This window comes from Acomys minous (genome assembly GCF_964271855.1).
Source record: "Acomys minous genome assembly, chromosome: 1".
In the NCBI taxonomy this organism is placed as follows: Eukaryota; Metazoa; Chordata; class Mammalia; order Rodentia; family Muridae; genus Acomys; species Acomys minous.
In genome coordinates this window covers 78,211,872-78,238,312 of record NC_140483.1, presented here as the reverse complement: position 1 = coordinate 78,238,312, position 26,441 = coordinate 78,211,872, and the positions used below count along the sequence as shown (strand labels likewise).

The window sequence follows — 26,441 nt, the reverse complement described above, 5'->3', positions numbered from 1 at the left end:
TTGGAAAGTGGCAAAGTATAAAAGGATGCCAAAGATAAACCAGTTTCTTCCTTGGCTAAAATCCAGATGTGTGTCTATTAAAAGCAGCAACCATTAAACTAAACAGTGTTGTTGAAGAGTTACATCAGGAGTACTGCTGCAAAGCACTGCACTGCACTGCTCAGGGAAAAGGACAATGGCCGACACATCAAGGCTCTTCTGGATAAATTTTTACACAGAGCAGATGCACAGCATGACCAAGCAGAGCAGAAGGATCTGTGTTTCCATATCTAAGGGAAATAGTCTGAGGACACTTCTGGCAGATAATTTATTGCCTAAGGTAATATTTGAAACGTCCTTGTGATGTTCTCTCTCATTAGAGATAATGATAGTATTCAGACAGCAAAATAGTTTTATTTAGACCTCACCTTTTCAAGTACCAAGGTCAGCGCTACAGTTTTGCAACTTCACCATTTATTTTCCTACTGTAAAACTATAATTCCATCATATATCTTGCCCTTTTTTTCCTCTAAACCTTCCAATGAACCTTCTTTGCTCTTTTTCAAATTCATGGCATTTTTTGAAATTAACTATTGTTACACACACACGTATATGAATATAAGTCAATAAAGATAACAATATGCATGCTAAGAAGAATTGAGACATTTTTAAGAGCTTAAAAATATGTACTGTGTTTCTGACTGAACATAAAACTAATAAATTTGAGTAGAGTGGTCCCCAGAGATCCACCTGTCACTGCCTCTCAAGCATTGGAATTACAAGTGCACATCGCTATACCTGACTCTTGGTTGTGGGTGTTGAGAATCAGAAGTCAATTGCTAATGTTAACATAGCAAGCTTTTTAACCCAGTGAAGTGTCTCTTTTGCTTCTTGGTACATATTTTTAATTTCAAATAAATGATGTAATTATAATCTCAAAAAATAGATGAAATAATATAAAAACTGATTCAATCCTGTATCTCTTCTTCCCTGTAGTGTCCTAGGTGATAGAATATTTACTATATGATTTAAATATGTTAGAGGTCTACATGTACTACCTGTAGACACAAATAAGATCAAATTATTCTAGTAACTAGGTAAATGATAGTAAAACATTTATTAAGCATCCATTTATTTAACTAGGTTTATCCAAACATCTAGGCAACTAGATTTTTGAGAATTTGAGTTGTCTTTGTTTAAACAAAAAAAAAAGGAAAATAGCTTTAAAACTAATGAGAATCACAACACTGTATTAAAAGGCTGTCAGTGGAATATATTTGAAGAAAATGGTAGACACCTTTTTCTCAGCAGATTCCTCATTCCTCCTGATCTGGTAACCTCGTATCTTGTAAGAAGGAACACATAGCCTTCATGGAAGATCAAAGGCCTTACCCTCCAGATAAGTAACTTGTTCAACAAGCACTGGGAATTCCTGGAAGTACCCACCTCGTGTTGAGAAGATCCTAGCACCCAGCCAGTGACCTTTAAAAGTTATTTCCTTACCAATAGCATAGTTAAGTACTGCTTTCTCTTTCTTGTGATAGGACCCCATGTTAGTGTTACGGCATGTAAGTGAGGTACTGACCACTATATGTATATTAAGTATCCTGGCATCCATAGCCTTACTAAATCAGACACACCCACAAACCCTTCCCCATTGCCTAAGGTTTATAAATAAAGGCTTAGCTGGCATGCTTTGTGTTCTACGATGATTGTCTGACTCCGTTTATGCATTGGAGAGGGGGTTGGACCATTGCTGGACATCTGTGTTCAGGCAGCAATGGAGAACTACATTTGCAGCCTCTCGGAACTTTTCGGTCATCACTCCTAGCTTAGTGCTGACCACCACTGAAGTGCTGCGACTAGGCCTGTGTCTCACTGGACCTGACTACCAGAGGTTTTTAGACATCTGCCTGCTTCTGTTGTGATTTGTGCAGCAGTTCAAAGAAGAAGCTGTAACATTTCTGCTGTCATCACAAGCTTGAGGAAGTTGTGAGTTTCCCCATGGTCTGATATCATCCATCCCATTAAAAGAGCTAAACTTTAACACTCAGTAGATAATCATTTTTCACTTCCCCCAGTAAGAAAGACCTGGAAGCTTGCCTGTGCCCATGCTACGAGCCTCACCCAGAGTGCTCTAATTGGTCCCTGAGGAGCAAGAAATGGGACCTTGGGACATTTGATCTCAAGAACCTTTCATTCTCTTCTGGAAGAAAACAGCATTTGGACGGACCCACAAGCAGTGGGACCCAGACTTCCCTCCACTCTGCTAGATGCTAAAGGACACAAGTTCAGGACATGAGACACCAAGAAATAAGGAGAATCTTGTCCAGAATTAGGAAGGAACAATGGAGAATAATGCTATTCTTTACAGAGCTGACATTATAAAGCCTGAAATTACATTATCACTGGATGTACTAGTCACCTTTTGAAGTCTGCCTAACTGCTTTACATAATGCCTACCAGTAATGCTATAGCTTCAATTTTACAACAGATCCAGTGTGAGTATGTTGTATACAGGATCACCCACCCAATACAGCTTTATGGGGTTTCAATATTACACAGCTACACATCAGACACACACACACACACACACACACACACACACACACACATACACACACACTCAAGCAAACATTTTAAAGTCAAAAATTAATAGCAAAGAAACATGAAGATTACAGAGAAACAGTTATTTAATCTTTTGTCAGTCTAGTAACTGTTCCTAGCTGGACTGATTTTGCTAAGCTGACCTGCATGTGAGCTCAACCAGAACCATGTAATTCCAATCATGTTATAGGGCATGGCTTCTCACTAACTCAGAATACTTGGCTGCTGAGAACAGCTCCATCATTACTCAATGAGCCAGGTAACGTGCAGATTATTTCTGGAGATGAAATAGCAGAGTTAACTGAGTTACCTCACAACCCTGTTATTATAATACCACGATGTAGTGAGGACTCGGAGCAAAAACCCATGACACTTCCATTAGATGTGACATAGAAAGAGAACTCTGCCACCAGAAGTCTTGAAGTTTCATTCCAGACAAAAGGCTCTAGTTTTCCTCTCCACATATCCAAGCTATTTATTCAGAAGCACAACCATATTGTGCTTGGCTTGGTTAACTCTCTCTTTCAGAGACACAGTCTTGATACAGTAATGACCTTAAGAACAGAGGTCATGGGATATAGTATAAAATAGGAAGTTAAGTTCTTATTTTTACTTATTTGTTTTTTTGAATCAGGGTCTCACTATGTAGCTCAAACTATACTCAAAATCCTCTCAACTAAGCCTCATAACACCTGAGACTAGGCCTATAATACCACATCTGGCTCAACTAAGATGTTTTGTATTAAAACCTTGGAATTGCTGGCTACGTGTTCTTGTGTGTATGTGAGCGTTTGCACACATGTGCATGTGAAATTTTGCATGTATGTGGGTATAGATTTGTGTGAATTCATGTAGCCATGTGACATACTTCTGTATGTCATGGACATATGAAAGCCAGAGGTCAATCTCAGCTCTCATTCCGCAGACATCATCTGTTTGTTTTTTTGTTTTTTAGTTTTTTTGTTGTTGTTTTTGTTTTTGTTTTTTTGCTTTTTGTTGTAGTTTGGTTGGTTGTTTTTTGTTTTTGTTTTGTTTTGATATGGTTGTTTCTCATTGTCCTGAATTCACTAATTCAGCCGTAACTGGCTGGCTAGTGACCATGCCTATCTGTTTCCCAAACATTGAGATTCCAAGGGCACACCAATATTTGAGGTTTTACATAGGTTTTGGACACCAAACATGGATCATATGCTACAAGGTAAGCATTGTACCCACTGAGATCTCACTAGCCCAGGACTCCAGCATCTATTGGAGACCAGTTTAGACATCCATGACATTCAGCTTAAAGACTGAGAAATTATCAGATTCCTGAACTTTCCATTCACAGCCAGCATGCATATATATTCAGTTGTGGTACTCTAAAGAACTGTGACTTGATACATTCTCCTATGCTAAATATATATAGGAATAAAAATGCTGTAAAATATACCATAGCCAAATTACATTACAGATACAGAGTCTGCAATTACAGATTTAGAAATACAGAAATACAGAATTACAATTCATTGAACTAAGAAACTGAAATATGATTTGTTAATATAATGGTTCTTTCCCAAGCCCTACCTATTGTCACAATTCTCATGTGGGGCAGCTTTGTAGAAAACGTGGAAGCTTTTATATTGATCACAGCACAGGGAGCCTATATTTTCTCACAGTCACTCTACATGGATGCCAACCACTTTTTGCAGAGAAGGGTCTCAGGTTGTTATCCAAACAAGCAGAGGGCCTTAACATTGAGATAGTTTTTCCTTGGTGCCCAAGAATATTCTCCTTCTTTTGGGTTTCCAAACTGTAGATTAATTTTTTTGGTGTTATAAATGAAACACAATTTCCTGTGGAGGTATAGCTCCAATGTACTGAGCACTACCCTAAGTCTATATAAACTTCCATTTTCTGACTTTTACCAACATGTGCAGCCTGATCTTTCAAGGCTTGGTATCTCATGTAAGATTCTTGAACTCACAATGTAGTAAGAATGCATTTGAACTATTTGCCACCTCTTCAGAGCACTGGGATTAGGAGTGTTTTTTCTCTGTAATGAGATACATCCTCATCTCTTGGATTCATTTTTAAGTGATATTTAAAGCACAAGGAAATTTTCCTATCTGCTTTATTATGTAAGTACTTTATTCCCCTGTCCCTTGTCTATAAAAATGTCTCTTGGTGCTAGAAAGATGGCTCAGCGGTTAAGAGCATGGTCAGTCTGCTCTTTTAGATGTCCTGAGTTCAATTCCCGGCAACTACATGGTGACTCACAACCATCTATAATGTGATCCGGTACCCTCTTCTGTCATGCAAACAGAATACTATAAATATAATAAACAAATAAAATGTATTTTAAAAAGTCTCAGCTTTAAATAATTCCTCTATTTCAAACTGTAGAGAGGTTTTCTTTCCTGTGGTCCTATGTCCCCTGTGACATGACAGTCACCCTGTTGGAAAAGCATCTTCAGATACTACACCGTCAACCTGAGCATTAATAACAAATTCTTCCTAAGAGTCTGGGATGTCACCCCATATTCTTATTACAGTACTTTCTGGGTTGTGGATTAGTTCTGCACATTTTTTACTCTGGCATTGAGAGTATCTCTCTGCTACTCGTTTCCTTTTTGCTTCCTTTTCCTGTTCACTCTCAGGTAGTTTAAAATTGCACATGAAAATGCAACAAGATATTGTTCAAAATAAGTAAATGTATACCAGACATTCTTTTGAACAGCTTTTTAGAAAAACAAAACAGATATAAACAAGCTGATGGCTCAGTTCAGTGGCATACCACCTTTGTAGCATATATAAAACCCCAAGACTGTAGTTTTAAAAAAAAACAAATCTTATCGGTTATATGTGTAGAAATTAATTATTCTGTAGAATTCATAGACAATGGATTTTTATATAGGAGACTCATAGTCCAGAAAGCATGGCCTGGATACTTCTTCCCTAATGCTCCTACTGTCTGAGACTGTCAGCTTGAGACTGTATAACATCACCACTGTTTTAAACAATACTGGTTTAAGACTCCCAAGACCAAGTTGTCAGCAGAGGAGATTTCTTTCTCCCAGAGGGAAGGTAATAAGAAACAAAGACAGGAAATAGAGAATGAGGAATAAGGAGAAGGAACAAAGGAGAGGAGAGAAAAAGGGCAAGGGAGAGGGGTAAAGGGTATTAGTCTAGGGAGGGGAAAGGAAGAGTGTCTGACAAAGACTGCCTCTAGGTAGAGAAAAGATAGATGTGGCACATAGAAAAAGAGCAGTTTAAAAAGTTATGAGGGAAATCCCATGTTAGGATGAGTTGGTTAATTTATTTGGGCATGTTAATTAGGTAAGCTAAAGGGAGCTTTTGATTGGTGGATATCAATGCAATGTTAGCTGGAATTGATTGCTTCAGGAGAAGGCATTGGCCAATTAAACAAATTGACATTGAAAGCTAGCTTCAGGAATGGAATCTAACCTTGCTTTTGAAAAGTAGAGTGATTGGGAAGAAGGGTAAGGCATGCCAGAGGCATGCTGGCCACTCTCAAGCTGCCCTCAGTCCCTTCAGCCATCATGAGAACTCTGGGATGGTTTAGGAACTGCATTTGAAGATCAGGACCTAAAACAAGAATGCAACCCTGGAGCATATACTCCCTACCAGATCCAAAAAAGAGACCAAACATCAGCTTTTCCTGATCCTACTCTGGAAACAGAGTCTTCCTTTCTCTCAATAACTTGTGATGCATGACTCTGCTAATGAACTGGGACATCAAGGGACCCACCTGGAAGCAACCATCAGCGAGTGGGCAGGGTCTTGATCTTCACAATAGGTTCAGCAATGTTGTCCCTTTAAGCTAGGCTAGGATCTAGAAAGTATCTGCAGAATGTGTGCTGTGATAAATGAGTGCACTCAAACACCAGAGGCCTGGGGTCTTTCGTTATATCTAGAAGTAAAAACAGTAGCATATGCAATATTCCCCAGGAAAGAAAAAATTGCCTCTCAGTGAATACATAGTAAGTTATGTTGAGTAAAATGATGAACACCACCGTAAACACACTCCAGCCACAGCTTCTTGCCTGCTCCCAACCTTAATTAAAGGGGATCTTTGTGAAATTTGTCAGTGTTGAATGATGATTGAATGAATTTCTCATGTTGTGCTAGTTTTCTGTAACTATACTAAAAACATTTTGCATAGTTAATGTGTGAAGAGAAAATGATTATATGGGCTAAAAATTTTGGCTCATGAAGCTGTAGACATATTGCTTTTCAGCCTGCTTCTGGGCAGTTCATCTTAGAGGAGCTGATGGGGGACAAAGCCATTCATATGAACTCACCAGAGTACAAAAATGATGACTCAAGTAGTCTCTTAAGGGTCCCCAAATTCTTAAAATACATTTCCTAATGTTGCTACCCTGGATCCAACCTTCAAGGCATGGGCCTATGGGGGACAAATCTGATGTCATTGAATTTTTATGTTGATCGTAGTTTTTATGACATAAAAGAATCAAAAGAATGTGGATTGTTTAAGGTAAACCCTGAATTTTGAACATGATAATATCTAAAGGTGCCGATTTTTCCCATTGATAAGTTGTATGTGTGTATGTGTGTGTGTGTGTGTGTGTGTGTGTGTGTGTGTGTGTGTGTGTGTGTGTAAGCCAGCAGTTCACCTCAGGTATCTTTTGTTGGCCACTATCCAACTCATGGTTTGAGAAAAGCCCTCTTAATTTACCTCAGACTCACTTATTGAGTTGGGGTGTCTGGTTAGTGAGCTCCAGAAATCAGCATGTCACTTGCTAGAATTCCAGACACATGCAGTCATGTCTACCTTTGTATATGTATTTGGAAGATCAAACTCAAGTCTCCTCATTGTGCAGCAATCACTTTCCCAGCTCAGTCATCTCCCCAGACCCCATTAGATAAATTTTAAATTAATTAAAAGAGACAAGAGAGTAACATGGCATTAAAGCCAGTGCCCCTTTCACAGGGCTGGACAAGCTTAAGTGACATGGTTGTAAACAGGAGAGGCAAGGCATGTTAAGCTACAGCCTTCCACATAGACAGAAGCATAGCTGGATGAATGTAGTTGAAGTGGAGAAAGACAAGGCCAAGGTGGTATATGAATGTGAGGCTGAGTCTCATCTATCAAACTGGCAAGAATACTGCACCCAGTTACCAAGTGAATCACAGATCTCCGTATAGCTGTAAAGGTGTTCTGTAGATGAGATTAAAATCCATGGGCAGCTGACTTTATTTAAGTGAGGTTATACAGAAAATCTTAGTGGGCTGTCTGCAATCATCAGCAAAACCTGAAGCAGAGCTGAGTCTTCTTTTATTATTATTATTAATTAAACATTATTTTTAAAATATACATTTATATTATTACACATATGTACAATAGAGTACCTATAGCAAGAAGCACCATGAATTATATAAATGTTATATATGGTCAAGTCACATATGAAGGCAAACTCATCAGAATTACACCTGACTTCTTAACTCAGTCTTCTTGAAAGAAATATTGCCTAGGAGCTCAGAGATGGCTCCATCAGTAAACTAATTTCATAGAAGCATGAAGTTCTATCTACAGAACCCAAACACAAAGCTGGGTGCTGTGGTATGAGTTTGTAATCTTTTGCTGGAGAGGCAGAGACAGCGAGGAGCTCATTGGCCTGCCAGCCTATCCTAATCAGGAAGTTCTGCTAAGTGAGAGACCCTATCTTAAGAAACAAAAACAATATGTACAGTTTCCAAGAAACAACACACAAGACTGTGCTCTGACATACACACACACACACACACACACACACACACACAAACACACACACATACTCACATACATATACACATGCATATACATGCACATTCACATGTGCATCCATCTATAATTATGCAGACATACACAGACACACATACATACACACACAGACTCATACATGCTTACACATAATACTCATATATACACTCACATGCACTCACATACATATACCACACACTAACACACATGCACAGTAAACAGACTCATATGCATGTGCACAGATATGGATGTACACACTGCAATACACATGCACGTACACAGTTACACAGGAACATCCACACAAGTTTGTGTACATGGGAACATTCACAAGCACACATATGAATGCACTCACATAGGCAAACACACATACACACACAATTACATACTTTCACACACACACATATACACACCTAATTTACTCTTGCATTCACACACTCACATACATGCATTCACTTTGACACACATGCACACACTCACATTCCACTGGTTGAAAAGTGTATAAACTCCTGTCTTGGACATCCATACTCCTTTCCCAACTACATTCTTTTTGCATTTCTGATTTGCTCAATCAGCTTCTACAATCAATTACATTCATTAACTACAATAAAACATTTGGTACCTCATTATGTTATATATTCCTATTCCCCTTCCTGCCATCTGATTGATATCAGTGGTGCCTATCAGCTATCACACTCTTTTATTTCTATTTTTCTCCTTTATTAATTTATTCTTGTTACATCTCAATGGTTATCCCATCCCTTGTATCCTCCCATTCTTCCCTCCCTCTTATTTTCCCCTTATTCCCCTTTTCTATGACTGTTCCTGAGGGGGATTACCTCCCCCTGTATATGTTCATAGGGTATCAAGTCTCTTCTTGGTAACCTGCTGTCCTTCCTCTGAGTGCCACCAGGTCTCCCCCTGCTCTTCATCAACAACTCTAGATGATCCAGGCTAGTCCTCTTCTTATGTGCCCACTCCATCCAAGTTCATGTCTTCTGGATTCTTGATCCTTCTCTATGTTCTCTGACTGCAGCTCACACCTGTGTAGTGGAGTGTAGCTCAACTTCAAAGCTCATATGCAATTTCTTCCTGTCTAGCTCTTGCTCTTTGTTGGATATCTGTATGAAGACCATACATTTATTTTTCTTGGTTTGTGCATTTGTGGTGGTACATTCTTTTCAGTGTTTATATTAGCATTCGCCTCCATAGTCCTTCTATTGTGAAGCCTGTGACTTTAGAAATCAAATCTTGAATTGCTTGAAAGTTTAGTCTAAGATTGGGACCAGAATAGACACTTGTTTATACCTGACTGATATAAATATGTGTTGCTCGGATGAGTGAGCATAAAGAGGAAAGATTTGCAAGAACATGAGATGGATGAAAACAAATGGCAGTGGAAGTGGCAGTGGCAGAATCTCACACAAGATAAAATGCAGGCCAAACTGTGATGGCCAAATTGGAAGTCAGCTACAGTGATTATCACACTATGATGAAAAGCAGACTTGCATGAGTTAATAGGAATAGCAGAAATTATTCCTTCTGTTAAATAATTCTTAAGCACTTACTAAGTCCATTAAGTTCAGAAACTCTTCATTCCACAATCACAAACCTCCTGATGAAGACAGAGGTGTGATTGTTATAGCAAACAGTGAGAACTTAAGAGATAGGTTTAAAGATTAAGACGATGAACTGTTTTTGCAGAGGACCAGAGTTCAGTTGCCATCACTCACATTAATTTGCTGAATACTGCCTGTAACTCAAGCTCCCAGAAATCCAACACATTCCTCTGGCCTCTGCAGGCACCTTCCTTTATATCTACACAGACACAGACGGATAATTTGAAAACAAGTCTCCAACTTTTAAAAATGATAGCCTTCTCCTTCTTATGACTCCTGGCAATCCTGTGAGGAGGGTTTCAATGGCAGAGTCTCCACAATAGAACTGTTTGAGACCAATGTACACAAACAGAAAGCATGGGATAGATTTCACTTCCAAAGGCTGCAACCCTTCAAGGAAAAACACAAAGATTGCAGCTGGTACAATGCAGACAGTTCTGAGAATACCAGCTTGAGGAAACATACACAAAATCACAAATTCAGAGTTCCCTTCAGACTCAGAAGTCAGCATTTCATATTAATCCACAGAAGAGCAGAAATGTAGGAGAGCAGGGGCTGCTGAGGAGCTGTGGAAACTCTAGGGTAGAGCCATGGTTTAGTGTTATAACACTTGCTTAGTGTTTACCAGGCCCAGCTTCAAACCCTGGTGTCAGAGAAAGGAAGCCTAAACTAGCAGTGGCTCAGCATTTCAGAGCACAGCTGCTCTTCCAGAAGACCCAACATCAGCTCCCACCATGTACTTTAGGCAATCACAACCACGTGTAATTCCAGATCCATAGATACTGATGCCTTTTCTTGGTTACTGGTGGCTTCTGCCCTCATGCACACAGACACATACACATGCATACATACATACATACATACATACATACATACATACATACATATAATAATGAACAAAATTTCACACATAAAAATCATAATTGTTGATCTGCTTCATAGTCACTATGTCTACCATCCTATGTCTGTGACCTACTATCTCATTACAAAGGAATCATATTTGTTGTTGCTCCTGTCATAGTTAGAGAAGAGAGAAAGCCAAGGCCAAAGGTAGAATAGCATCCTGTGGTTCAGTTAGATTGTTACTAGAGCTTAGAACTGAACCAAGACCCCTTGGTTTTTGAATAATCTTCACTTTTCATGTTATATTTTTAATAAAAAGGAAAAGGAAACAAGTATGTTTCCTCTGAGTGTGTGTGTGTGTGTGTGTGTGTGTGTGTGTGTGTGTGTGTACGTGCATATGCATGTGCACAGAGGCCAGAGAAGGCCATCTTGTGTCTTTTTGTGACTACATATCCTGGCTTCATTTCCTTCAATGTCTCTCACTGAACTAGGAGATCAGCATTTTATAGCTGGGCATGCTGTTGAGTAAGATTCATCAATAATACTCTGTCTCTGAAAATCTCCCCTCCCCCTTTGGCAGCACTAGTGTTGCAGGGACAAGTGGCAGTGTCTGGCTATTCGTGTAGAAGTTTCAGATCTGAACTCAGATCCTCATAGATGTATCACAAGCCAAGCACTCTTCCCCTTGGAGTCATTTTCCAAGTCATTATACTCTATGTCTTTTGAATATCCCCTAATGGTGTCATTAAGCAGAGAATATTTAAAAAGTGGACACCATGGAGCATGGCCTTCTTCAGATGGCTCCTGAGCTCAGACATTCCTTGTCTGCATATATTAAACAGCTATTTCTACACTGATGCCCCATTTAAACAACAGACAATAATGAATTCAATGGTTAAAAAACAGAAAACTCTCATTTCCTCTTGCAGCCTTAATGACAGTGGCATCAATGAGGTAGGACCAAGGGGATGATTAACAGAGTGGACATTATTACATTAGTCACCAGCAGGAAATCTTCACTGTTGCAAACTGATTTTAACTATCACTCTCCTGACAAAATAAAAAAACTCAGTTTCATATCCGGTTAGGTCAGTGGGTGGTTTTATTTCTCATTTACATTCTTATTTATATTTACTTATCTAAAAGTCCTATTCATTCTAGCATCTTAAACATGGGTAATCTTACAGCTATATCAATGGAAGGATGATTTACAAGTGCCTTGAGAATTCATGGTTCTTAACATGGAGATATTTAAGAGATACACGTTTTATAAAAAGCTGGAGCCTCAGTCCTTTCACCCAATTAAAATGAGAAATTTCTGTATATAGTGGTCAAGGGACACAAAACATGGGGCATACGATATTGTCTTTATTTCCACTAGGGTAGAGTTTGTAGAAATAAAGGCTAATAAGATAAAATTTGCAGATCCATTCCCTCAATGGTTTGTTGTTGTTCTTTGCTTTGTTTTGTTTTTGTTTTCACAACTTTCTAAACCTGGTTCTTGTTCTAGGAAACACACTCAATTAATCTCAATGGTTCAAATACTACAAAGATATAATCAAAATAACATTATGGAAATAACAGAAATTTTATTTGTAAATTACTCCTGGAGCTATAATACAGCAAACTAAGCAAGCACAGGCACCTTGGCTCAGATTCCCAGAACCAACTATAAGCTCTGCATAGCCATGTTTAGTTATGTGTGACTATAATCCAAGTGATGAGGGTGTGGATTCAAGCAGATGCTAGGGATTTGCTGGCCACATAGGCTATATGAAACAGTGACCTCAAGGTGCAGTAAGAGACCTGTCTCACAAAGGAGGTGAAGAGAATCTGAGGAAGTTACCCAAACTCAACCTCTTGCCTCTATATCAGTGCATGCACACATACGAATGTACACACACACACACACACACACACACACACACACTCACACACACACACACACACACACACATACACACACACAAGGGCATGCATACACACATGCCTAGCTGTGCATTCACACACTGACATGCACACACTGATTATTTACCAAAAATAATGAATCTTACCTAGAGTGTGATGGAGCCACCATCTACTTCAAGGAGCCACAACACTCAGATTTTGTCCTACTTGGTTTTGTGATTGACTGTCCTTGGAGCTCTATTCTAAAGTGTTCTTCATCTCCTTCTTTGCCTTTGTATGAAAAAGAACACTTGTCTTGGCCCTCCTCAAGGTTGCTGTGTGGACAATATGATGAAAATGCAGCAGGAACCACAGGAAGGCTATGATCAGACTTGTCAGGGAGATTTCATGCCCACTGACTCATGAATTCATCTCAATAGCAGTAGAGGCGGATTCTATTATTTTTCCCTTGAGTGTGGCACCAGCAAGGCTCCAATTAGGAGAATAGCTTGATACAGGTCACAGTGCTATTTTATTGGAGAACTTCAACGTGTTGAAAAACACTTTCTGAACATGTTCTCCAAACTAACTACAGAGTCAAGATAAATAGACATCATTCAGATTGAACAGACTGGAAATTATTTACTTGATTGACAATTTAATCTATGGAGTCAGGCATAGTTTAAAATTAAATTGATAAAGTATTGATCAGCAACAGCACAAATGTTACTTCTTGGTACTCTTTGATTTTCCCTTTCTCTTTTGAAAAACCTCCGTGATTCACATTTGCGAACTGCCTCAAGGGCATAAGGCAGGAGCTTAATGTACTCATGACTCTTAGAGAAAAAGCCTTTTGTTTTGGCCAGGTGGTTTGTTTTTAAGGGTTAACAGAGCAAATAATGGAAGTAGATCCTTAGTGTTTACTAAACCACAGAGAGAGGACTGTGGGAATTATGTAGATACTTTTGTGTGCAAGGACATCAGACAATAGTTGAAGTATAGGGCAGTGAGGGCAGGGGAGACGGCTCACAGAGTAGGAATGCTTCCTGTGCTAATGTAAGGACTTGTGTCTAAATCCCCAGCACCCAAATGAAAATCCAGGCATGGAACTCAGGCACCCATAACATTAGCATTCAGATAATCACAAGAAGATCTCTGAGAGCTACTGATTGCCAGCCAAGCTCCAGATTCAGTGAGAGACCTTCTCTAAATGGAGTAATGTGGAGACTGCTAGAGCAAAACATCAGACATCCTCCTCTGGAGTGTGTACACATACACATATGTACAAAGGCAGGTACATGTGCACATACACACATATATACACAGAGAGAGTGGTGTGTGAGGGAGAGACTTATAAAAAGAAAAAGAAGTGGATAGTAGCACAGTGAATCATTATCCTCATTCTGAATCATGTTTATAAAGACTTAAAATAATCTTTCTTAGAAAAACAAATTCATAGCCTAAATATAGCCTAAAGTGCATTCTTGAGGAAGCATAGGGCACGAGAAATCATCAAGTTACCTACGATCATGGATGCCAGAGATGATCTGAGCTGTATCTGGGGTTCTCCCACTGATGACTGCACTATGCAAAACTCTCAACTACACAGGAACTTTTCTGCAGAAAAGCTGCTCCAATAGCCATAGGATATGGTCATATGGGAATTCCAATTACTGCTCTATTCATGAAAGATATTCATGGCATTTGATGGATGTGAGTCTTCATATGTAATCAGTGGGATTTAACATGGAAATACCTGATTCAGTATATTGTTAGTTGTTTTCTGTCTGTTTGTATTCCTGTGTAGAGAACTATGTTAAGTGGAAAGAATTGAAACTGGATGTAGTGAAATCACTGTTTAAAGGAAAATGCTACCTCCAACATTCATCTGTCTGAATCCAAAGGGACAATTAAACTCACACATTGTTTTCAGTAGGTATATATCTTGCAGATTGCTTCTTTTTATGATTTTTTATTTATTACAATTCTCTCTCTCTCTCTCTCTCTCTCTCTCTCTCTCTCTCTCTCTCTCTCTCTCTCTCTCTCTCTGTGTGTGTGTGTGTGTGTGTGTGTGTGTGTATAATTATGTGTGTGTGAATGTGGACATCATGGCACACATGAGGAGGTAAAAGGACAGCCTCAGATTTTGACTTTAACTTCCATCTTGCTTAATACACCACACTTTTATTATTTTCCTGCTCTGTACACTAGGGTAGCAGGCCTGTGAACTTCTAGAAATTCTCTGTCTCTGCCTCTTATTTTTCAATAGGTTTTATGGGGTTCTGGGGATTTAAGTTCAATTCCTCAGTTTTGAGTGCTTTACCTATGGAGCTTTCCTGCTTGCCCAGATTAGTTGTCAGTGATTTGGTACACTAGAAATTTTCATTGCTCTGGAAAGTACTCCTCTGTCGAGTGAAATATGTGAAAAAAAGTGTTCTTTGCTCTTGCTCATTGTTCATAGTAAATATCAACATGCTCCAAATGATGTACCATCAGCAACAGACTAGCCTTCTACTAATTCTTATCTCTAACTTTGGGATTCTTTCTTGCTTCTATAGGGTTGAAAATACAGCCAACATGTGAGTTTACATTTCTGTGTTGCTGATACAATGCAGTCATTTGAAGCTAAATTTCTTGTGTCTACAACTAAACAACAAAATGGGGGGGGGCAGGGTAGAGGAAGATGTATAGAGAAAGAGGCAAGAAGAACAAAAGGAATAAATTAACATGCAGGTTGTTATGTGGAAAACTCTAAAATGAATGTGATGTTTTCAAAAGAGAGAAAAATCTATGCCAAGTGAAGACCTTGCTTTTTTCCTTGCTTTCTTTGATAAGAATCATACCATAGATGTTGTTCTCAAATCTTGCTATGATCCATATAATAATTAGCTGCATTTATCCTTTTTAAAAAACTGTTATAATGAGAAGAATGTTTTTAATTCATTTGGATCTGAATGCACATTCTACTTTCTTTACTTTTGTGTCTTTAAATATTTTCCACATAAAGAATACTTGCATTTATTAATTGTCTACAATGGTAGAAAAATATATAGGGGAACAAGGAGAGGTGGTGCTCAACTGTGTCTGAGCAGGCTATGTGCAATTTTCATGTGCAAATGGGCAGTGTTTTTGAACAAGAGATTTGCAAATGTGAAGTTTGAAGCTGGCGAGAGCTTCCACAGTATAACCTGCTTACACTTGAAGTTGCAAGTTTTAGGCATCTCAGAATATGAATTGTCCCTGTATCTGGCATTTTATCCTCTGAGATTTCAGTTGTTCATGCTTAGGTGCAGTCTGAAAACGTTAGATGAAAATTTCAAGAAATAATCAATTCATAAGTTTGAAAGATTTTTTTTACAATATCTTATAATAATTACTTTACCTTTCCCAGTAATTGTCTTAATCCCTTCATGAGTCTATTTTGGAAATTAATTTCTACTATAGGCATTTAACCCTGCTAGGAGGGATGAAGGTATTCTAAAGAGACTCCTGTGCCTCTCTTTTTTCTACCAGACTAATGGAGAGAATGGTCCCAATGAAACTGATTTCTACAAGAATTTCAGGCTGTAAGAGGGGAAGGGCTAAAAGCTTGCACAAGCCAGTGTCTCCAGGACAGAAACTTCGTACTGTTCTCATTTCATCAAACCACCATGCAGGACAGGTGGAGACAGGGATGAGAGCCAGTACAACACCTTGGCTACAGCTGCTGACCTCTGCATTCTCTTGGTTGTCTACTTAAACTTGCACCTCATGTCAGGACACTAAAGTTGGCCTTCAAGGGTCACTGCACCTCTTTATTCCTATTCCCACTGTAGTCAAATTGAGTAAATATCCTTTCTCTGTTTTGCTTGTCTCTTGAGCTGTTCTGTTGAAAATGTGTATCCAATCCTGGCTTCTTGGTGCTTTCATGCTCTGACTCCAATAGCTCTGGTTGCAGGTACACATGTATAGTAAAAAGCCTGTTATGTATTAGGTTTGGTTCTGCCTATGGTTACAGGGATCTATTAGAGATCTTAGGACTCCATGAATATGAGGAATTTTAGTAACACTAAAATCAGACAATCCCCCAAAAAGGAAAAACCAAAACCCCTACAAAGTGACACAGAAAATGTGGTCAGTAAACATCTACACCGTTCCTTTAGGACAATGCCAAGGCAAGTCAACCACACATCCTACATCCCAGGCTCAGCTTAGTTGTTCCCAGTGATGCTGTCACCTCATCAATGGCTTCACAAGACTGTCTGCCTAAGCCTGGCCGTCCAGCCCAGTTCTCTAAGAGGTCTTTCATATTCAGCTGAGCACATTCTGACCTTTCTCTACAGATAACAAGCTTCCTGTTCACTTGGCCAACAACTGCCTTGCCTATCTACTCAGTAATATTTTGAACTCCTTGGACTTTTATTATGAATGAGAATGAAAGAAACTATCTTTTGTTGTTCTTAAGAGCAACACTCACTTCCCATGTCATGGCAAGTGTCTCAATGATTTGCATTCTGAATAAAATTCTGGCTCCAGTCTGTGTATTTTGTTTAGAGGGGCACTACAGATGTGCAGATGCACACATGCCATTGCTCACATGTGGAGGTCAGAATAACACTAGGGGAAGTTGATTTTCACCTTTGACCTTGCTGGGACAGACGTATTTCTGGCTTTATGCTGCCTACTCCAGACTGCATATTTCTGGCCCTGAAGCATCTGCAGAATCCTTTCATCTCTGCCTCTATTTTTGCTGTAGGAGTGCTGGGATGTTAGCTGTCTCCCTCCACATTCAGATTTTCACAGCTAAGCTGTATCCTTAGCCCAAATGTATCTCTTCTATCTCTGAGAATGTTTCAGTTCCCAGGGCTGAGGAAATGGTTTAGGAGATAATGTACCTGACTGGCTCACACGCCATATCTTAAAAGACTAGATGTAATGCTGTGTACTTGTAATCCCAGCTCCTGGGAGGAAGGCATAAGTAGATCCTGAGGCAATTGGCTAGGCAGCCTAGACTACTTTAGTTTCAGCCTAGTAAAAGAATCTTGCTTCACAAAACTAGGTGGACATTGGAAGACTTCTGGCAACCATATGCACGCATATACACATGCATCCCTCCCACAAGATCACACATAAAAACGTTTAACATTTAGAATCTATCTTTTGACTTCCCACACTCTGTTAATTTAACCTCTTGGAGGGATGTCAGAAACCATACACTCTTCAATGCCAAACTTCTGTTGGACATCCCTGGGTACAGTGGACAGTGCACTTGGGCACAGTGGTTAAATCTCTGAGCACAGATTGTGCCAGGTTGATCCTCTAAACTATATCCTTTTTCTACATGTGTCCTATCCACTCAAATAGTTAACACAGCTTTACACTTGTCAGGCATTGTAGTCATTGCATGAGTAACTTCTATTACTGGTCACTTGTCATAGAAAGGGAAGGTAAAGCATGTAATGTTCTTAACAGCTTAATCTCTGTCACATAACTTGTAAGTTAAGGGACCAACATTTGATATAAAGCTCTCAGATCAAGCAAAATCTGAAAATGGAGTCAAACCTTCTTCAACTAAGAACCCTTCCCAGTTGAAGAACTGGAGAACCATCTTGCCACATGTTATCTGCAATTTGTCTACAACTGGGCAAGATGCCCTTTTATAGGCTTCTTTCCAATCAGGTGTTTCTTCCTAACATGCTCTGACTTCTACCATTTGCTGCTTGTGCAGTTGCAAATAACATCCAGAATTTCAGGTTCACATAATCTCCAAATTCAAGACAAGCTGGAAAATACCATCAGAGCTGGATTTTCCAAAAGAGATTGGTAACGAAACAAGTAACAACAAAACAAACACCAGCAAGTCTGTTCCCAGCATTAAAGTAAAAATAATCTATAGTTACACTCTTATTGCCCTGCACAACAATGTGTTCCTAATCAGTTGAGACCCGGCTCATTCTGCCCACAATTCCAACATTTTCTTATTGACCACTTCCTCTTTTATGCTAGGCTGCAGGCCTTGGAGTCTCTGTGTGCTGTAAGAAGACCAATTTCCAAGCCATTCAGCCTTTATATGGTTGTTCTTCTTCTAGAGGAAGAAGCAGGGGGGAATCTCTGTGGATTTGAGGCTAGCCAGGGCTATGTAGCAACTTCCAGGACAGCTAGGGGTGCAGAGAAAAACTCTGCCTTCAAAAACAAACTAATTAATTAACACATTTCATTTTTTATTTACTTTGAGAGAGAGAGAGACAGAGAGAGAGAGAGAGTAAGTGTGTGTGTGTGTGTGTGTGTGTGTGTGTGTGTGTGTAAGTCAGAGGACAGAGAACACAGAAATCAGTGCTCTCTTTTCCTCATGTGTATCTAGGAGGTGAAAATCAGGTCATCATGCTTGAAAAAGCTAGAGTCTTTACTACTGAGTAAAGATATGCTGCTGACTCCCTCATCTTGCACTTTTCCTTCTCATCCTTGACATCTATTCTGAAGCCTTCATTGTACTGAAATGCCTTCCTCTTCCCAGGAATAGTGCTCCCAGCCTAGTAACTAAAGTATCACAAGCTGACTCCTGTTATTTAGCATCTATCAAAGATCAAATGTCTACTATGTGTTGTGGATTAGATCATGCTGAAGAGGATAGGGAGATAGGATATTTAGTTAATAAAAAGCTTGCTTTACAGGGATGAATATTCGAATTCAATGCCCAGCATTCTGTTTTTAAAAACCTGTATGGATTGTGAGTTTATGCCTGTAGCACTGGGGAGTAAGAAATGGGAGGATCCCTGGAGCTTACTGGCTTGATAGTCTAGGTAAGTCAGTGAGCTTGGGGTTCAGTGAGAAACTCTGTCTCAAAATATGATTGGATGAAATTGGAGAAAAAAAAAACAAGGACAAGTTACCTACACACACACACACACACACACACACACACACACACACAGAGAGAGAGAGAGAGAGAGAGAGAGAGAGAGAGAGAGACAGAGAGAGACAGAGAGAGACAGAGAGAGACAGAGAGACAGAGAGACAGAGAGACAGAGAGACAGAGAGACAGAGAGACAGAGAGAGAGACAGAGAGACAGAGAGAGACAGAGACAGAGACAGAGACAGAGACAGAGACAGATAGAGGAACATGAATATAAACTTTGTTCCCTTCTGCTTATTTCTTCTTGTTTTTTAATCCCTTCATCCTGCCCCTGCCTTCTTTTCTCCTTCTCTTCTTTCCTCTTCCTTTCCATCTCTCTCATCCTTCTGTTGTTCCTCATCTTTCTCTCATTTTGTTCCTCTTTCTTCTCCTTTTTATCTATTTGCTATTGGCAATGAGATTTTAAAATGCCAATCTTAATAAGAAATCTGTATAATAATATCAATGTGTTAAACCTGAAATAAAGATAAAATATGATACTTTGATATAGATCTTAAATAGAATTTCCTTATGATGTGCATTCATCCAAGTGAGGAAGAGGCTTGTTTCCCTATAGATGATGTAGCAGACCCTCTCAACTCTGTGACGATGATTAAGATGGAAAGCCACACATCTTGATATGCTCCCAGTCAACAACTGCCTATTGACTGCCCAAAGCAAGCAGCACTCCATCAGACTTGAGAGAAGAAAGCTGACATCCTTTTGTCAGCTGAAAATTACCCAAAAGGCTTTTTAAGATGTTATCAAGGTACACTTTGAAGACAGTACAAGATCTTGACACATGGTAGAGAGATTCCCAATGTATACCTGTGACTGTCACTGGACAGATGTTAAGAAGATTAACAACTACCCGATAGTAGGCAGACAAAGGCTGGTATACAACTGTCCTGTCACTTAGTAAGGCAGCTCAATACAAGACAATCATTAAATATGTGACTATTGAAACCAGACATGCTTCAAATAGCATGTGTTGAATGATAAAGGACAAGTTTATGGTAACAGTTATTCTTCTTTTGTACCAGTTATCTGGGAAAAAAATCCTACTTATCTGAGTCTCCCCAAGCTAACATATGTTAATCTGCATTTCAATATTCTACTGTTAGTGGAAAAGCATGGTAAATAGTTCTGGCTATTAAGTGATTCTGGCAGAAAAGGGAAAATAATGTTGCAGAAAAGAGCTGTGATGTACACAGGTCTTAAGGCTTTTGGAGAGCTTTAAGTATGAAGTAAGATGTTTCAAGTCACCTATGCTCTTTGACCTTGTGCCATTTTTGAGCAGCAATCAAGCAAATAATACAACTCATGGTGGTAGAAAGATGGCTCAGTTGTAAGTGCTTTCTGTACACAAGCATGAGGCTCCTGAATCTGATCCTGAGTACTCATGCAAGTTGAGTGCTTGCAGTGTCAGAGCTAAGTGCTAGATAGGCAGATTCCTGTGGTCCTTGCCAACCAGCCAGTACAGCAAAAGCAGTGAGCTCCAGGTGAAGTGGGCAGCCTTGTTTCAGAAAAATCCAAGGAGAGAGGAAATTGACAACTGAAATCAGCTTCTGACCTCCACAAAACCCAGTACAAATGACCACATATGTGTGTGTGCGTGCACACACACACACACACACACACACACACACACCACAAAAATAAACAACATCATGTGAACCATGCCATGTTTCTTTGATGATTCTGCTCCAACACTCACTACTCTCGTCAGGCCTCCCATCATTCACCACTCATTTCCCAGAAAGTTTCATGTCTGCTTTCTTGTCATCTGTATGTATGAGTTGATGCCTTCAAAACAATCCCAGACACAATAAGAGATAATAGATAGAAAATTGAATACAGGACCAACTAGACGACTTAAACACACCACTCTTGGATATTTACCCAAGGAACCCCAACTCAATATCTCATAAACACTTGCCCATCAATATTATTTGCAGCACCTTTCACGGAAGCTGAATCATGCAATTTTCTTAAGGATCAACCAAAAGAGGAATGGATTTAAAAAATGTAGTCCATATACTTGAGACAATTATGTTCCATACTGCCTAAGAATTAAATTATGCCAATTGCAGGAAAAATGGATATATTTCCTTTTCATATGTCACATTCCAGTCTACTTATTCTTTCTAATCACTCTTTTTATGGTCAGTGTTCCACTCTAGCTCCTAGGATTCTTCACTGATTCTCCACAGGACACCATTATACCTCAGGGCTCACTTACTCCATTATTCTAAGAATCCTCTTTCTTTTGGTTTTCCTTCCTAACTTAGACACAACAAGATCAGGCCAAGCTTTAAATCTGAAGGTTCTCAAGTATGCAGCATTGCCAAGTAGTCAATACTTATGGCCAATCTTCTGGTTTTGTATTCTCACTTCTTGAGGTGTGAACACATTTGCCTCCCACTAGAGGTGACATGGGGGCAGGATCTGTCCAATGGAGCATGAACATAAGTTATACACAATCACTTTTTAGTAGAAATTTTTGAAGAAAACACAGGTTTTCTCTTCATGTGTTTCCTCCCCTTAGCATAGCAATATTCATGTGAAGACACCCTTGCCATAATGAGAGCATCGTTAAAGAAGGCCTGCCAGTATGTGAGCGACTTTCAGGTATATTCATGTCATAGTTTGAATGTGAAATGTCTCCCATAATTTAAGTTTGAACACTTCTCGGTCCTGGGTTTGTGATGTTGTTTGGGAACGTTATAGAACTTTTAGGAGATAGCGCCTCACCGAGAAAAGAAATAATGGGTCAATGGCACCAGAACTTGAAGCTATATATCTTTCTGCTATTATTTGTTTCCTGATTGTAGATACAGGTGATCTGTCAGGATTTCTATTCTTTCTACCATGCCTTACCCACCTCTTGCCATATCTTCATCTTTTATGATGGGCTGTACTCTGCTGAACTGTAAACCCAAATCGACCCTTTCTCTCTTAAGTTGCCTTGGTCAAAGTGGTTTTATCATAGCAGCAGGAAAATAATTAAGACACATATCATGCCATGTGTTCATTGAACCAATGATACATATTAGTCTCCTGTTGACACAATACAACTGAAGCTGTCAAGAAAATGTCAATTGTTCCAGAACTCCCCTGTGTACTTATAACACCATTCTCACATTCACTTTAGCTTATATCCAACACCATTTTTGTTTGCCCTATTCCCAGATACAGATATGACCTGTGTCCATGCTTTTTCCATGCCTGCTTCAGAATTAGAAACATTACATATCATCCTATCGTATAATTTACACTAAAGAAATAAACAGTGCCCACACCATGTTGAATATCCAGGGTTCCCTCACTGGTTTTCTGGAGTTGTGCCAATACACTGTGGGCACAAAGTGTGCATACTCACAGTCATGACAGGTGGCTCCTGTGTAACCAGTGTCACTGCAGTTGCAGGAGAAGGTACTCCAGGATTGGGCACAGTGTCCTCCATGTTCACAGTAGTTTGGCAAACACCTAATGGGGCATAATGAAAAAATAATAAGCCAAGACAGTTGAAACAGAGAGACAAGCAAAAACGTTGAGAGCAGCAATGGGAAATGGATCTGCTAAAGTCCTGTATGTGGGAGAGTCAAATGATAAGTAAACCATACAGATGTGCTGGCACTGCTGGGTAGTGGGGACGTCAGAGCTCAATTCTACCTTGGAGTTAAAGCTTAAATGTTATTGCTTAGAGATTTGAACTGAAGTAGATATATACTATAGAATGGTATATTTATTGTGGCACAAAGTGCAGAAGGATTATAACTTTGCATTGGAAAGTACAATAGCTTTTTAAAGGAAATAAAAAAGGTAGATTACTGTCTGTGCTTCTTTTGGGAGATAGTACAGAAACTCCCTTAACCTACACAAACAGAACATGGCTTAACAATGAGTGTTCCCGCAGTAAAAATGTAAGGACATTATACTTTTTAAGTGTCAAAGCCATCCTGAAGACCGTTAGTAGTTATGCCAACCCAGCATAGGGTCCTTTCAACAGGCTCCAAGTAAGGCACTTCCTCTCCCCACCTCTCACCTCTCACTGACCCCTACTCATCCCTCACAGACCCTGTAGAGTAGCCATGCTGTGAACATCCTCTGCCAGGACCCACTCCTATTTTGTATCCTGGAATTGCTTTGTATCTGAACATATCCTTCAGATGTAGTTTTCTCACATTAAAGGCATAAGTGCCTGCCTACATGTTTGTATACGCACCACGTGCATGAGTACCTGGTGCTAGAGGAGGCCTGAGAAGGGTATCAGATCGCCTGAAAGTGAAGTTACAGATAGATGTGAGCCAAAATGTGGCTGAGTTAACTCTCTAGCTGAACTTCTGACCCTTTCTTACAACCAGCCCACTTTTCTCAAGACTCCTCTGAGGTTTCCTAGTGTATTTTCTTTCACCGCCTCAGTCATTATACATCTGTTCTTGGCAGCCAATAGAGTATTTGTCTTTAAAATTTCCTTTATATTTATTTATTTACCTATTTAGTGTGTATAGATGGGGTGGAAGGGAGCACCTGCCATATGGAATGTGTGGAGGTGAGAGGACAAATTGGGGGAACGAATTCTCTAGTTTCACCATGTACATCTCTCGAATTGAACTTAGGTTGTCAGTCTTGAGAGAAAGCTTCTTTAGCATTTAAGACACCTAACTGTTTCCCCCAAAGAACTTACTGCTTTAACAACAGAAAGAGAATCAAAGAAAGGTAAGCAACAGTTTTCTGTTTCTTTTAGTTGTGATGTTAAGAAAATTGCAAATAGACTGATTTTGGTGTCTTGCACAATAGTGTTCAAGATTCCAACATCTGTTATGGTCATGACCTCATGCATATGGTGAATGTAAGAAAAAGACAAGAAACAAGATCTGGAGACCTGACACATAAAGCACTAGGTAAGAAGAAGAGTCAGGTGATATTTTGCATTCAGTTTTTGTTGTTCTCCTGAGACTTGTTTCCACTATAGACTTTCTGAGGACTTCTGCAATGTGTGTTGCAGTCTTTGAGATAAACAAAGGATTCCCCAGGAAAACACATTTTGCTCCTTTCCCCTGGATTTGAGGCTCTGTTGCCCTACTGGATCTTAATATTTTTCCAAGAAAGTATCCCAGATCCTGGATAAAATATTTTAGTTTTACAATTAAGCTTAGTAATCTAAGGGTTAATATGTTTTTAGGTGTAGATAGATGTCATAAGTTAATAAAGATGATATATGTTAGATAATTGATTTACATTCAGAATTTTAGACATACCACAATAGGACCAAGGCAACTGTTGGCCAAATACAAATAGACAAAACACTATGAATGTAACACTTATATAATTCATGATTGTTTTGTGGTTCTTCTTGCTGTAAGTTGTCAATTGTATATATGTGTAATAATATAAATGTATATGAAAAAGAAAAAGTAAAACAATAATAAATAAATAAACAAATAGCTTAATCAGTAGTGCTTGTCTTACAAACATGAGGACACAAGCTCCATCATCCAGAATCCATGCATATGATAGTGCATGAAATAATGCCAGGAGGCAGAAACAGTCAAATCTTTTATATTAACTAGGATATCTAGCCTAGTTTATTTGATGAGTTCCAGCTCAGGGAAAGATACGTTCCAAAATCAAGATGCCTAAAGAACAGTACCCCACAGTCTCCCAGGACTTCCACATAAACAGGTACACACAAGTACATTTGAAGATACAGCAATACAAATATATACATGTAGGTGTACACACACAAACCACATATTTATAGTATACACATTATAATATTTTAAGTGAAATATTTTCAATTTCAGTTTGATATGGACGGAGAAGGCTTAGGTTAAACTGTCAGAAATACTGGCCCTTTGAACACATCTTTAATAAACCTCTCACAGACCTTGAACTAGTGTTAATAAACTCAATTTAGCACTGAAAATGTAGGCTACAATGTCATTTTTATATGGTCACTGAAAGAAGCAATGATGTTTTCCTAGGAGGTAATAAGTACATTTGGGAAATTAAACAATCTAATATTCCTAGAATGAGAAGCAAAATGGGTGAGAACACTCAACGCTGCCTTTCAGCAAGATACATTTGGGAACCAGTGCACAGAGATTGGAAAAGGTCACCTCAATGCAGGCATTTTATATTTATAAGCCTAAGTTGCTTATTTAAAAAGACTGTTTCTTAAGTATGATCTCCAGATTCTTTAATCAGTTCATTTTAACTATCCTTTTGTTTTGTTTTTTCTATGCTTGCCACAAACAGATTATTTTAGATCCAAACACAGAAAGAAAATGCCATAGAGCTATAAAAGGAAACACTGTGTGTGGAATCTCAGGCATAAGGCTACTAATTCAATTTGTCATGACAAGTGTTTAGGGAGATAGCTCACTGGGTATTGCACTGGCTGCACAAGTGTGAGCAATAGAGTTTGAATCCCCAGTACTCTTGTAATATTCCACACAAACAAGATAGCCCACTTGCAATCTTTGCACTCAGGAGGCAGAGAGAAGACATACCAGAGCAAACTGACTAACTAGAAAACAAATTCCACTCACTCTACTTTTGAGTGGGAACTGACTCTGGATACAAAGTAAAAATCAATGAAGGAAGATACCCTATGTCACTCTCTGACTTCCACGTGCTCACTCAACTGGAAAAGGTGAACCCACATACACATCATGCCCAACAGCACCTCCAAATTTTTGTAGAAATTCTTAATGGGCATAGATGTTCAATGCATAGTTTATCAATATAAATAATATGCATTCTTCTTTACTATCCAAGAGTCCATATAAACTAACACAGTGGTCTCTGACCAGAAGAGTATGGCAGACTCACTCCCAAATGTCTTGCATGCAAAATCACATGCATGCAC

At 39.1% G+C, this 26,441-nt stretch overlaps 1 protein-coding gene across 4 annotated transcripts in view; it reads right to left on the bottom strand.

Annotated features, from left to right (window-relative positions):
- Positions 1 to 26,441, bottom strand: part of LOC311591254 (contactin-associated protein like 5-1-like) — an 869,459-nt gene that overhangs the window by 334,631 nt on the left and 508,387 nt on the right. For all 4 annotated transcript variants that reach the window (XM_084770689.1, XM_084770692.1, XM_084770691.1 and 1 more), the window contains one exon: positions 22,947 to 23,053. In XM_084770689.1, the coding sequence (XP_084626815.1) occupies positions 22,947 to 23,053 (107 nt within the window). The remainder of the gene's footprint in view (positions 1 to 22,946; positions 23,054 to 26,441) is intronic.